Source organism: Budorcas taxicolor, chromosome 8 (genome assembly GCF_023091745.1).
Source record: "Budorcas taxicolor isolate Tak-1 chromosome 8, Takin1.1, whole genome shotgun sequence".
Classification (NCBI taxonomy): Eukaryota; Metazoa; Chordata; class Mammalia; order Artiodactyla; family Bovidae; genus Budorcas; species Budorcas taxicolor.
In genome coordinates, this window is record NC_068917.1 from 85,888,135 (window position 1) to 85,903,262 (window position 15,128).

Below are 15,128 nucleotides of genomic sequence, written 5' to 3' on the forward strand. Positions count from 1 at the left end.
CAAATAGTGGGCAGCCTTGACATTCTTCAGACTCAAAGTGACACAAATAAGAATAACTTACAACAATTTTCCAACTCTGAAGCTAGTCTCTCTTCCTGAGTCTTCTAAAGCTACTACTAACATTCTCTTGATAGGTTTAGGTTACCGAAGTACCAATTTGTATTACAACATGCAACAGTCTTTAAATGTGGTTTTCACAGATTCTTGTTAATAAAGCACTCTTTGGTGGAAGACAAGCAGCTTGGGTACTTAACAGAGTTAACATTACAACAGTATTACAAATATTAAAGTGAAGATGATTAAACCAAATAGTATCAAATCACAGAAAGTACCATTTCAGTAATGCTTGTTTTATCTTTATAAATTTTGACACAGGGTGAACAGCAAATAAATAAGTAAAAAACCTCCATCAGATCTTCAATTCTTCTGAAGGCCAGCAGCTAAAATGATTGCCATCACAGGGACATACGTGCACCACACAGACTAGTCAGCTCTCCTGATAACAGAGGGCTTTGATATTTACACCTGAGACTAATTTACAACAGCTTTTTGTGTTCAAGACATTTCTATAGGAGAGTTGGGCCCTCTTCAAGTCATTCACTTGCACCCAAGCTCATGTAGTTATTTAAATCCCAGTGGACATTTTCTTCATTGAATAAACTTGTTAGGTGGAAAGCAGCTAAGGCTTTTGCAAATTTTTTTTTTTCCCAAATAAATTGTGCTAAAGTCCTGTTGTAGTTTTCTGTTCCTAGAGTCTTCTTTCAGTTCTGGTCACAGGTTTTTACTTAACGCAAGACTGTTTTAGTCCTTGAAATGGAGGGACTACAGGGGAAAAAAAAAAGGATTTTACCATGAAGGCTTTTAAGTGTCCCATACGTAGTTATCAAAGACAAGGAAGGCAACATAATAAAAATATTGACATGCTAAAAAGTATACACTTGTATAATTCTTTAATGACAGATACTTTGGAAAGGACAGTACAATATCAACCATAAAGTAAAGACAAACAGGAGAGAAAAGGCAGAGCAGAAAAAGTTTCAGTTCTGCAAAAAATTAAAAAACAATAAACAACAATAAAAAAAGAAGGGAGGGCAAAAGCAGCCGAGCAATGAGAGTACCATAATGCCATTAAGGGCATTTGTTGCAAAGCATTCCTTTTCCTTCTTTCTCTCTGAGGAATCAGGCTGTGGGAAAAGTGGGAAAGAACGAAAAGATAAAGAAGTGTTACTTGATTATTTCCAAAGGCAGAATCTGGTTACAGAAAAAGCCGGGGCACTGCAAGCCATTTCCAGTTTAGCAGAGTGCAGCCGGCACCCCGCACCTGCTCCCGCCTTGCTCCACACCGCCGCACAGCTGCAAGGGGACAGCCGCCAACCCTTTTCTGTATGTGGGTCAACTGATCTATGTTGATCTTCACCCCACCTCCCTTCTTTCCTTCCCCAAGAGATCACTGTAACTTTCAACTAAACAGCGACTTTCAGAGGACGACTGAAGCAAAAGGAAAGAGAGAAACCAATTCCCGTCTGGAGGTGACCCTCACTTAGATGGTGATGAGGTTCTATCAGAGCAGCTCATCTGAATCAATCACTTAGTTTTCCGAGACCCCAAGAGAGTACTGAGTATAAAGGTCCAGGTCAGTTTGGGAAGCCAAGTGGGAAGATATCTGAAATTTCAAAGGAAGATTAATAATTTAAAAGAACAGAGGTAACCAGCAGGAAAGAATATTTAGATACAACATTCTGGGGCTCCCACAGTGATACAGTTTTTAAAGACAATGGCAGTAACAAAAAATTAAAGCCCAGAGGTGATGGAATAGACACCGAGATCTGAGACTCTAAGGACAAGAAGCATTGAAAGGCATGATGATGGCAAACTTCACAAACGAGACGACTTAAAAAGCCAAAGTCTGAAATGCAGCTACTCCCAACTGAAAGGCCTGTGAGGAGACTCATGGCTTCAGAGGCTGAGGAAAGAGTCTGAGTATTTACCTTCCTCCAAAATATAATTAGGCACAAAAAATAAGCAGAAAGTGATGGTTCCCAATGATGCAACTTAGAATAAAAAAGGCACTTGTACATGACAATTATCTTAGAAAACAAATGAAGTTATGATTTCTTTTAAAAAGGAAATGAACTAAAGACAGACCCAAAGAAACAACATATGCTTACAGAAACATGCACTCAATGGGTGAGCTGTGTAAAGACATGAACCAAACCGAATGACATCAAATGAGCTGGCTAAAGGTTCTCAATCAGAGGCTTGATGATGAAGTGTTTGAGATCCATTCTAAAAGAACTTTTCAGACAGTCCATACGAGAACACTGAAAAACAGGCCAATTCTATTTAGCTGGTTCTTCAGTGGATTTAGCTATTATTAAAAGAGAGATATTAAAATTGGTTTCTAGCTCTAACAGGAAGTGGGGGGTATAGAAGTCCATTAATTTACTTCTCTGGATTTAAGAAAGGGGATGAGGAAGGTGCCACACAGACTTCCCTTAGCACTCCATCTGCCGCCAGACACGCCAGTGTTTCCATGCCTGAACTGTCATGGTTGTGCCAGAGCAGAGCTTAACACTCATGATTTACGTTTAGATGTGGCCAGTGTTCAGTGGATACATGGGAGAATAATCACCTGCCATGAGACACACATGGTGGCAATTCTTCCCAACAACAAATATTTATGACATTCATAAGGATTTTTCAGTCTCCAAATGACTACTTTTTTAGCGTGTTTGTGCAGAAGTTCTTCAAAGAGGTACAGCCTCTCAATAAACTGTCAAAAGTCAAAAGAGCCAAATCAATAGAAAATGACTTTGGGTGAGGTGTTCATCCTGGAAGCCTCTAAGAGTAGAACAGAACACAGAAATGAAAGGTCAAGTTCTGTGGCACAATAGAGATGATAACACACAGACAACATCTCAACCTGCAAGAGAGAGGACCTCGCAAATGGGAGTAACAGCAGACGGTCAGCCCTGGTGCCTTGAAAGTGTTTATTAATGTACACGGAAATGGGGTACTATTTTATATGTGTATATATGTGTGTACTGCTGTTCCAAGAAAAGATTTCTATTCAATACTTTAAAATTAGTTAACCATCTTAGCTCATATTATTTTGTCCTGAATCAGTTATCCTCCAACCAAAAGCGAGTACTATCCTATAGGATAAAAGTACAGGCTACAGCTTGGGGGCCTGACACCCATTATTTCCTAGAAGCAAGAGTGGGACTGTACATAATGCATTTGCCTTTCTCTTCTGAGCTGCAAGCGGTCGCAGTTAAGGTGATGTCAAAACAGGCCAAAGCCAGGCAAGAGGCAAAGGAGATCTGGCATGGAGGGAGGGCGTGGTTAAAAGCACTATGAAACCCAGCTGACTCCTGTTGTTTTCCTTCTATGCCCCTCCAAATCTCTGAAAGTCCATTTCAGAATTTAAAAGAAGTCTTTGGTTTTCAGCACTATCCCAATTGCCTGAAAACTGCTTTGGGCCGTTTAAATACTCAAATTACTCAGTCTGAGCTCTACTTTAAAGTCCTCAAAGCAACAAGTCGAGGGACCTCAGGCAGATGCTCACTGCAATCAGGAACCACCTCTGCTGAAAAGCACAAGTTTAGATCACTAGACAAGACCTAGATGGAAAAATTGCCATCCGGCCACACCCTAAGAGGAGCGTGGTGAGGCCCGGCATGTACAGCCCCGGCTTCGGGACTCTAGTCATCTCATCTGAAACCTGGAGAGCACCATCCGGGAAAGCAGAAAGCAGAATTAAATGTGCAAAACACACCTGGCTGTGACGGAAGTCTGAAAAGAATATGTCCGTTCAAAATATGTCTAACTATCATCAGCAGCAGGCCTTTTACTTAAATTTTTAATAATTTACATAAAAGTGTCAAAGTTAAAAAAACTCCCATTTCCCCTCATTTATTGTAGAAAAGTTAGAAAAAAAGAAAATTATAAGAAAAAAAACTCCCCAACTGTTCTACCAACCAGAAGAACTGGTATTATAAGCATATTTTCCTTTTATCTTGGAGAAGAAAATAGCTACCCACTCCAGTATTCCTGTCTGGAGAATTCCATGGATAAAGGAACCTGGAGGGCTATAGTCTACGGGGTCCCAAAGAGTCGGACACAACTGAATGACTGACACACACACACACACACACACACACACACAAATATTTAGGTTTATAAATATGTATACACCTTTATACATATATAAAACACATTTTACATTTATAAAATTAAAGCAATATTTCGTAAGTTTTATGTGTAGCCCTTTTCACTTATTGCTCCATAAGCAGTTAACCCAGATCATTAACTTTTCTTTGAAAACATGACTCTCAGTTCATTTGGCAGAATTCATCAATCATTTCTTATTTCTTACTGTTATAAAAAAAATCCTGGTATTATGTTATAATGTACCTAAACTCTTGACTTTTTTGTCAGCATTTCTCTAATATTCTTCTCAATGGAATTAAAGAGTATTTGATACATTCCCTAATGAAAAGTTTTAAACCCTAAAATCATGAATCAATGCCCAATTCTCAAACACTTGTTTGGAGGCACTATCACATTCTTAGCTAAATAATGTAGTAAAAACTGTACAAAAGATTCCACAAAGAGAAACAGTGGCAGAACTGAACAATTCCTTAAAACAGCAAAACACACAGGGCTCTCAGATTGTTAGTAAGTCCCTTAGGACACAGGCTGCCGGGGGGCTGCACCAGAAACCACCTCAGCCCTGAAGGCCACGGCAGGCCCGAAGCCTCAAAGGTCTGAGAGCAGAGAAGTTAAAAAGTAGCAAGGAAAACTGTGGAGAACATTCCAAAGTCTGGGGCAGATGTGATCTCTGTAAGACAACACTTTCGTGCCTCATGGGTTGCCAGCTCTAGGCAAAGATACATAAACACAAAAAAGGTGCCTCCCTATCCATCCTGAGATGATGGGAAGTGGGCAATCTGCTCTCTCCTAAAAGGGAATCTGATTTTGGAATATGTTGAAATGTCTTGGATCATGATAAACATCCAAAGACAACGGTGAGTGATGGATTTGGTCACAGAACATGTCCATTTTCTTGTCAGAGTGTGTACTAATGAAGGAAGTGCAAGATGCTAGGCCAGAAAGGGAAAGAGCTACCCCTCTGGGGGTAGACTGTGACCAAGAGGACAGTTACTAGGTAAAGAAGGTTCCCAAACTCTCAAGAGTTCTCATTTCTCCACCACTTATGTGCAACTAATTCTCCAACAATTATGATGAGTCCGATATATAGACAGAAAGATTTCCTCTAAGTCCTAACAGAGAGCTTTGGAAGTTCTCAATTTAAGAACTCAGAAGGACACAACATTCTCAACTTTCCTGTATTATGACCCAGAGACCACATTTCCACTGTTAAGAATGACCTCTGAAAAACAAAACATAACCGTAAATTAAAATGGTCCAGATTTTCTCAGATGATGAACAAGTCAAACATTTTTGATTAATTTCCCATCACTGGGACTTTGCTTTCTCCTGTCTTCATTTCTATTTCCAGAAGATTAAACTGGAAAGCCAATATCTGAAACACTTCAGAAGAGTAGGGTTCTTTTCTCACCTTTTAAAACTGCTTTTTCTTGAAGCAGATCTGGTGGTTCTTTTAGTAATGCCTGCACTGCCAGAAATGTTAGGTTCAGATGTTTTACAGCTCTGAACACTGGACTGAAGAATTACTCTGAAAATAGTTGGAAAAAAAGAACATTATATTCACTGAAACAATTTGCAAATACTTGACAGAGGAGGGCATTTTTGCACTTTAGTGCAAATTACTTTCTTGAGAACTGATAGAATTTTCCATAAACAAATTTGTCAAAAAAAAAAAAAGAAAAATCTGAAACACACTCTTACATCAAGTTCTTTTGAAATAAAGTATCTCATTTCCCTATGAAGGTTTACACAAAGATAACCAGAAAACTTTGCTTTCAAAAATTAATCATCTGGCATGTCAAGCAATTTCCCAAAGAAATCAATCAGAAAGACAAATTTCTGTGCCCCAAAGTAAAATCAGATTCTCAGAATTCTAGTCATGAAACAAGAAATCATTTTAAAACCCTAATTCTAAAGACTATGAATATAAATATATACACAGTATTCACTCTTCAAAGATGGAAGAACAAGCAACAGTACTCAAGTCAACTTGAATCAAACTCAAGTCAAATTCATGTTTTTTATAACATTTCAAATTTTAAAAAGATGTTCAAAGCAAGTTTTTAAAATCTGGATTACAACTACCTACTAAGTCATCAACTACCATTAAAATGAAATTGTTTTAATTTTGTGAAACTTTATTTAATTAGACTCTAGACATCTCAAGGAACTGATACCTATGGGAGTAGACTGCTCAGGAGGCAAATCAGAAAGAACCCCTCAGATAAAGCCCACACAGAATACCTGCTCAGAAGTACAGGGTGTTTTAAATTTCCCCATTGAACTGTCATAGGGACAACAGCAGAAAACACCAAAAAAACTTACAAGCAATTGTTTTCTTCAAGAGATAATGACTAAAACACTGAACTTAATACATACACATTTATACATAGTCAACTTATAGTTATCTGTGAGAGAAAACACTATAAAAAGTTTTATCCTCATATATCCAAACATATAGGTGAGACAGTCAACAACAACTTCTGAGAACCCAGCTCCTGTGTAAGAAGAAACCTTTACAACTAACTAGCAGTCGGTCCTACCTCCTATGCCTGTGTTAACACCACATTAGTTAATAACCAAAGCCAGGTCCTTAAAATGTAGTAAATTCTTATAATTTTAGTATTACTCAAACCATAGAATAATTAGCATTTAGTAAAACGCTAACTTCTCATCATTGAAGAAACAATGGGGTTGCATTGCACTAGAGCAGAAGTCTGGAGGTCATTGGTTTTCAAGCCATTTGGGGGAGAGGAAGGGAGAGCTGAGGGTGGGGGACTGCTAGCCAGGCTGTTTCTCTTTAAATGAGAAGCATTTCTGAAAGCTTTATGAAGAAGCCTTCAATATCACTGAAGGAAACTGATCCTGGGTAAGTGAGTCAATGCTTGATTCAGGGTTTCTAATAGAGTTTTATCAGCCTATATGTTGCCTGTTACAGAAGATGTATATGCTGACATAGTTACATGATCAAAAAAGGCACCAACCGCTCCGGCATATAAATTTTATCATTGAAAACAAGGAGTTATTTTTAAATTCTTCCTCATTTTATAAAGTGAGAAGATATTTAGTTGTCTCTGCTAAGGCTGTGAATCTAGAATTTTTCATAGAGAAAAACAAAACAACAATTCCATTGCTATTACTGAAGCCCAGGCCCAGTGCTTCAGGCTGCCACTGTTGTCCTGAAGCCTCTCGTCCACTTAACAGGGCTCATGGTTTTTATCTCTATTTTTTATAAATGGAGAAAATGAGACTCTTGTTGGCTTTTCTGAAATACTATATCTACTTTTGAAATAATTTGAGGCTGCTGCTGCTGCTAAGTCGCTTCAGTCATGTCCGACTCTGTGCGACCCCATAGACGGCAGCCCACCAGGCTACCCCCTGTCCCTGGGATTCTCCAGGCAAGAGCACTGGAGTGGGTTGCCATTTCCTTCTCCAATGTATGAAAGTGAAAAGTGAAAGTGAAGTCAAGTATCAACTATTACACTGTAAAATCAGAAAAAAAAAACCAAGAGCCAATACACTACCTGCTGAGGAAATTTACCTACTGATTTCTTAAATTAACTATTATGCTTAAATATTATTCAAACAAGAAATTACTGCTAATTCGTATTTTAAGCTGATAGGAAACATCTTTTTAAAATTATTTACTTCTCTATAAAATTAGTGAGAACAATTCATGTGAAGTAATATTAGTAGCTGATAATTTATGTACAATTTTGAAAATAAGAGCATGACAGAAATTTGGAATGCATTAATCTCATCAATAAGATTCAGGTTATCAGTTATTTGCATTAAAAACAGACTAGTTATTTCATCTATAGGTTATATATCAATAAAGTGGGAAGAACACACAGCAACTAAACTTAGATATTACTTATATTACAAATAACACCATAAGGCGGGTTAAGCTAGCCAACAAGGGTGAAGTATTTACTCTGCCATGGGGATGCGGGAACTCAGTACCTCCAGCCTTGCACACCAAGCCAACCGCATAGCTTTGCAGGACAACATTCAGCACATGTCATTTCTCCTTTCCATCTTTTCCTCACAGAACCCTCAGTCCTACTTTCTATCTCTTGCCAATACTAGAATTCCTTTTCTTCTCTGCAATATCTTTTGAGGGCCAGGATTTTCAGATTTTGGATACAAAAATATCTTCAACTTGAGGCAACGCAAAAAAAAATGGAAAAGCCAGGTCTCCAATCAAGTCACAAAGTGCTCTGAAATAAATGTTCATTCCAAGAAGAGGCTCCATCATGCAACCATGCACTACACTGGCTGTCCACCAGTGATACTAAAAGAGCCTTCAAAATGACAGGCCTGAGGCCCTGCAACGTGCATTGGTCCCCTTCCCACTGTCTACGAGGTCCTTTGCAGCACGTGAAGTGCCATTATAGGCAAGCTCTCCAGGCATGCCAGGCAACAACCTATCAGGCAATGCTACATCATCAGCCAATAGAGGCGAACGTCGACAGCAGTGCCCTGGAGTAGTTACCTCTAAAGATAATTACAAGGATTATACCTGTTTACATCACTGTTACTGTTGAAACCTTTTGGTTTCCATTAATTGAAAATTAATCAGAGCAGGCAAATACTCTGATTTGGGTCTAGAAACACAGTGGCAAATATCAGTAATAAAAAAAAAACGTTATGTCCTGGCACAGAATACCAAAAAGAGCCTGATAGAGACTATTTTTAAACATACCTTGCAAAAAATAATATAAGCATGAAATGCCTAAATATTATCAGCAACGAGTCCACCTGTTCTAAAGGCCACTCAGAATAGTTTGAGAAGAATAAATCTATGCAGTGCATAATGTTCCCGAGTCAGAATGTGTGAAATCTAAGATCAATAAGAGAAGTAAAGAAACAAAACAAAACATTGTAAAGGGATAATTCTTATCAGAAATACTGCATATGTAATAATAAGCCTGGGCTTCCCAGGTGGTGCTAGTGGTAAAGAACCTGCCTGCCAATGCAGGAGATGTAAGAGAAGTGGGTTCAATCCCTGGGTTGGGAAAATCCCCTGGAGGAGGAAATGGCAAGCCCAAGTCCCACGGACAGAGGAACCTGGCAGGCTATAGTCCACAGGGTCACAAAGAGTCAGATACAACTGAAAAGACATAGCAAGCAAGCAAGCAAATAATAAGTCCATACCAATAAGATATTTTAAAAATATCATAAATAGGAACATGTTAAGCAGAGTTTCCTTAAATTTGAAAAGAAAAGCATCTGCTAGATTTTTTCATCTTTTCTAGCCATTTGAAGACATTCAATGAAAGCACAAACAACTGGAGCTGGTTGCAATGGAATTCTACTTTGGAGGAGATCCTAGAAGGCACTTTTGTATTCCTTTATAACTCCAAAGTCCAAGTCAGAACAGGACAAGAAATTCTTAAAATTTGAACTACAGAAAAAATTCGGAGAAAAAAGAATGCAGCCTGGATGTAAGAGGGTAGCAGGGAACCACAGTTTCACAAGATACATCCTCCTTTTCTGGGCTCTTGCTCTTAACTACATGATGTTCTCCAGTAAGCTTCTTGCCACATTCTTCTGCAGAAAAGGAGTCTCTCCACTGTTAAGGTATTCATTTAATGACAAAGAGTATCAGGAGAAAATTGACTATGCCTCGACTAGTCTAATAAAAACACTCTGATTACTTGTGGGAACGGAGGAAAGTGGGAGCACAAGGAACACAGTAATTGTCATATGGAAACACACAGACAAGAGACTCCAGTCTTCTCTGCTTTCCTACTTCCACTCAGCACCAAGTGCTGAAAACCATACTTAACTGTATGCCCTAAAGAGGAGGAAGTGAAACAAGGCAGAGGAGAAAATTTTGCTTACTTAAGGTACAAGACTGGGCCTGCTGAGAGAGCACTGTGTACAATGGCAGAATCAGAGGTGAAAAAGGATGCAATGCTCATGAGACCTCACGGCTACAAAATCACACCTTTCCTAACAGCAGAAAACCAGTGGGAAAACTCTTTTTGCTAGATTGGAAAGACTACATGAAAGATATCTACTCAAGAAAACCAGAGGAAAGCTGTACAGATGACTGACTGAAAGAAAAACCATCCGAATGATCCCAAACTAACTATATATTTTTGACAGAAAAAGAAACTACTTCATTGTCATCATAAATTGCTATTTCAAAAAAAATCTGTTAAGAGTAAGTGCATTTTAAAAACAAAGTGTGTTATTTTTAACGTCCCTTGTACGAAACTAACAGTGAAGACTTCCTTCCCTACCACCAACCCAGGAAGTGCAAAGATTCAGAATAAGAACCTTGGAAAAAAAGGCAAATCAAACAAAGCTAGAAGAGCTGATAGTGAGAAAAACATGCATCATGAGAAAAACACTGGACACCAGAGGTGAGCACTAGTAGAGAAATGGAATGGGACACTTACACAGCAGCTATCTGTCAAAGGTCCTGATGGCTACTGTGTTCTTAAACCATCGAGACAGAATAGCAGGATGGGGAGAATGTAGTCACAAACAATCCACCAGATGACAATACTACACAGTGCAGAGGTCAGCACAGCTAGGGAACATCTGGAAAGGGGCAAAGGGGAAAGAACAGATGTTCAAACTGAGAGGCCAATAAATAAATAAATAAAGCCACGTGTGAATTTCAGCTACCCTGCGCCGCAAAGGGGCAGGAAACAGGGATCAAACTTGGCTGTGTTAGGCTGGGGGAAAAAAGCTGTCTTCAGTTTTAAACAAATTTGCTATTTGGTAACAAAAGATTAGACCCAATCTCTAGTTGGATAACTACCCCATGTTAATTTAATTTGTATGATACAGAAATTAGAGTCACAGCTATGTGACTGAAATTCTTTAAAAAGCACAATAACCACACAGAAAACCAAATCACAAACAAAAATGAGGCAAAACCAACCAAAAAAAAAAAAAAAAAAAACCAAACCCCTGAACTGATAATTAATAACAATCTCATAGGAGGCACAATTAATTACAAGTGAACACAACACAGCATGTGTCTGCATTATAGATTTTCATTTGTTCCTCTAGTAAAGCTCATGGCAAGAGATTTATTTTCCAATAATGAAGCATATCTACTTACACTGTTAAGGGGGTTCTAAGGGATTATTCAAGGATAACTATATCTGTATCTTTACCTGCTCCCATAGGATGCACTTCCATGGATGAAGTTATAAAATCTACCGAATCAATTTTAGCAGAGACAATAACAGACTTGCCATTACGTTGGGTATCCCTCGAAGATCATCATGCTACATCACTGCCTGTCTTCATGGTAGTCAGGATCAGAGAAGTTCTCTGACAAAATCACTAGTTTCATAATTTCTAATACTTTAATTCTCCCCAAACATAGACTGTTTGTGAAACAGAAATCAATGACTGGATGTACGATATAACTTTCTTCTAAGAATCATCAGTACTCATCTATTTTTTCACTCACTTTCCCTCTTACAAGTATTTTCATTTGGCTAAGTACCAACATTTGAGCAAAATAACATGTCCACACTGACACATGGTAGAAACATTTCAGATTTTTAACCCAAGCTTCTGCTCAGATTTTTACTTCTAAAAGGGGACTTTTAACTTCTAAAACAACACAAAGACTTTGGAAGGAAAAGAAATCTCCAGTTGACCTTTTCTGGGGCCAAAGGAACTACAAAGAAGAGCAAAGAAGAGATTGTAACAGCCAAGAGGGTCGGAAAAAGCAGAGGGAATAAGGAAGAAGGATGGAAAATCTACTAATCTAAGATTAGTCATCTACTGTGACTAATCTTAAATTCTCCAGGGCTTTTACACATAATTAAGGGCTTAGAATTTCAGCATTTTGCTTTTTCCTTTAAAAGTCTGACTTAAAAGCTTATTAATTGTGTGCATGGGGAGAGGACAGTTTGGGACTATTCTATTGTTTTGGGGATTACAAATACAATTAAAGGGAATCAGCAGTGAAAGCTGAGGGCTGGGGTTCCATCACTGGTCAGGGAATTAAGATCCCACAAGCCATGAAGCATGGCTAAAAAAAAAAAAAAGATTTTTTAACATATGCCAAGAGTGCTTCACAAGGGGCCAGTAGTGCCTTTTACACCTTTTGGGATAAGGTGGGGTGTAACTAAGGAAATGGATAGCATAGAGGCTGGAATTTTCTTCATGGGTTGTTGCTAGTTACTATCGTTCAGCCATCCATCAAGTTCCGTCTCAGGGAACTGCACATACCAAGATAAATATCACAGCATCTCGTGTCGTCATCTGGTTTCCAACAATATTTCTAATTTTAGTCTACATTCATTGCTTTCTTTTATGTTACCACAAACCTTTGATCTATGGAAGAGACTTTCATAGTTTCATTTTTTTAGAAAGGAGCATCAAATGATTTGTACTCTATAAAACATATTCACAAGGTAGCAGACAGAGTTACTAAAGGAAATTTCCTTTAAGCGTTAGCAAACTCAAGAACCTTTGACTAAGCAGAATTCCCCATTCCCTGACTTGCAACTTGACTTCTCAACAGAAGGCAACAAGCTATTGAGAAATAAACTGATGCTGCAGATTTTTAAAAACAGAACAAAAAACATGGACATAACTAAAAGCAATCCCACAAAATCATCCATTTTACAGGGCTTGTGATTCCAAGTGTGGCCCCTGGACCAGCAGCATCTTTGACACCTAGGAGCTTGCCAGAAAAGAAATGCAGAATCAGATGGCATCCCAGACCCAGTGACCATTATCTGCATTTTAACAAGCTGCCCAGGAGACTCAAACGCACACTGAGGTTTGAACAGCACTGCCCTAGGGCGCTAGCTATTTCCTCCTGTATAAAACTGGCTTCAGAATGATTATTTGGAGGGACTATACTATTTTTAAATAAAAGGAACCATTAAATGAAGACTTGAAATTAAAAACAAAATGGCATTTGGAATTTTAAAAAATTATTTAAAATGCACCATTCTTACAGCATTCTAGTTGACTGCATGCACAACAGCAAAGAGAATGCTTAATTACTGCCTATAATCAATACTGATGCCTTTCACTCACATGGCACTTTATTATGGAAAACTCATTCCTTCCCTTTGGGTCTTTTAAGAATCTCCCAAGGCAGTGGCCCATGATGATACATCGTTTAGTGGAACTGAACTTTGGAATTTAAGATTATGAGAAGAAACTAGCGAAGGACCACTTTTAATTAAAGAGGCCTGTTCTTCAGACTTAGGGACACAGTGAAAGGAGGAGAGAGTGGGAAAAACCGAGAAGAGTACATTGAAACATATACATTACCCTGTGTAAAATAGATGGCTAATGGAAATTTGCTGTATAACACAGGGAGCTCAACCTGGTGCTCTGTGATGACCTAGAAGGGTAGGATGGAGGGGGCAGCTGGTGGGAGAAGAGGGAAGGGATATATGTATACTTATGGCTGATTCATGTTATATGGCAGAAACCAACACAACATTATAAAGCAATTATCCTCCAATTTGAAATAAATTTTCTTCCCCTCTAGCTCAGACAGTAAAGAATCTGCCTGCAATGCAGGAGACCTGGGTTCAATCCCTGGGTCAGGAAGATCCTCTGGAGAAGGGAATGGCAATCTACTCCAGAATTCTTGTCTGGAGAATCCTATGGACAGGGGAGCCTGGCGGGCTACAGTCCGTGGGGTCACAAAGAGTTGGACACGACTGAGCAACTAACACTACTCCTACTCCTATGTCATAGTTTCTTACCATTTTACAAGATGCTTATTGAATAATAAGATAACCTGTCTCCATCACCAGAAAGGCAGGGCGGGGGGTGCTGCAGAATTTGGTACCCACCCCACAATGAAAGGTACTAGAAGGAAGGAATCCAATGGCACAGTTGGGAGCATCTGCTAAAGAATATCTTGGGAAAAAAGTACAATGGCCAAGTTTTTCACTTTACCATCTTTCTAACAATCCTGGATGTTTCTAGAGATTGAATCTCAACTAACACTTACATGAGGAACTTTAAGAGGACACACACAGACAACCTAATAACTATAAAACTTGCGATCTCCACTTTAAATCTCCTTCTGTGACTTGAAAAGAATTCCTCCAACAAAAAGTTCATATAAAAATATAGTTTAATCAATTCATTGTTGACTTAAAATAACATGACATTAAGCCACCATGTCACCACTAATTAAATTCCACCATACCAAAACAAATTATGTGCAATATGGTAGTAAATTTAAATAAGTCTGCAATTTTAACAACTACAGACAAATCTGCAGTCATTCTATAGTTTACATCTGCTGTCACTCTCTTGAGGATGTAAAATGGTTATGAGAAATGAATACTGCATACCATATTAGTCAACAAAGAAATCAGCTATTGCAGCCGCCAGCCAAAGGTGAGCTGGTATGCTCTGAAGGAACTCAGAAAGGAGAAGAATACCTGGCATCTAGCAGCCGTCAGACTGCAGCCACTCCGCACGGCGAGCCTTGAGGAGACTGGGATATGAAAACACTGAATATTGGACCCAAACAGCTAAGGTGCTGATCAAAGGAGTGATTTCAGTGAGCCCAGACTCCTGCATCTTCCCACACATATTCCCATAAATTCCTTCACTTGAGATATCTAGCTTTCTTTTATTAATGGTGATCTTTCGACATTTAGACTATCTGCCCTTTGCTGCAAACTCCTATATATCACGGTGCCTCCCTCCACACCCCCATCACCTCTTCAGAGCAGTTCTCTCAGGGTTACTTGAAATGCTGCCTCCTAGGTTTCTAAGTCCTAAAAATTTTTAGTCGACACTTCCTATCCACAGAGAAATAGTTTTCTGTATTTTGCTTTTCTATCTATACAAGCTAGAAAGGTTACAACAGAAGCCAGAGATAAATAAAAGATACCTAAGTTTCTTAGGCAACACCCTTAGATTGTAAATAAAGTAGATACTCATTTCAAGGTGGCATAATGGTCATGCAACCATGGAGAAAATGTATA

General features: G+C 38.7%; 1 protein-coding gene across 1 annotated transcript in view; it reads right to left on the reverse strand.

Moving 5' to 3' along the window:
• Positions 1-785: 785 nt before the first annotated feature.
• CDC14B (cell division cycle 14B) overlaps positions 786-15,128 on the reverse strand; it is a 119,377-nt gene continuing 105,034 nt past the window's right edge. The window contains exons 13-14 of the mRNA XM_052645055.1: positions 5,585-5,701; positions 786-822 (exon numbers count right to left, since the gene is read on the reverse strand). Of these exons, the coding sequence (XP_052501015.1) occupies positions 786-822; positions 5,585-5,701 (154 nt within the window). The remainder of the gene's footprint in view (positions 823-5,584; positions 5,702-15,128) is intronic.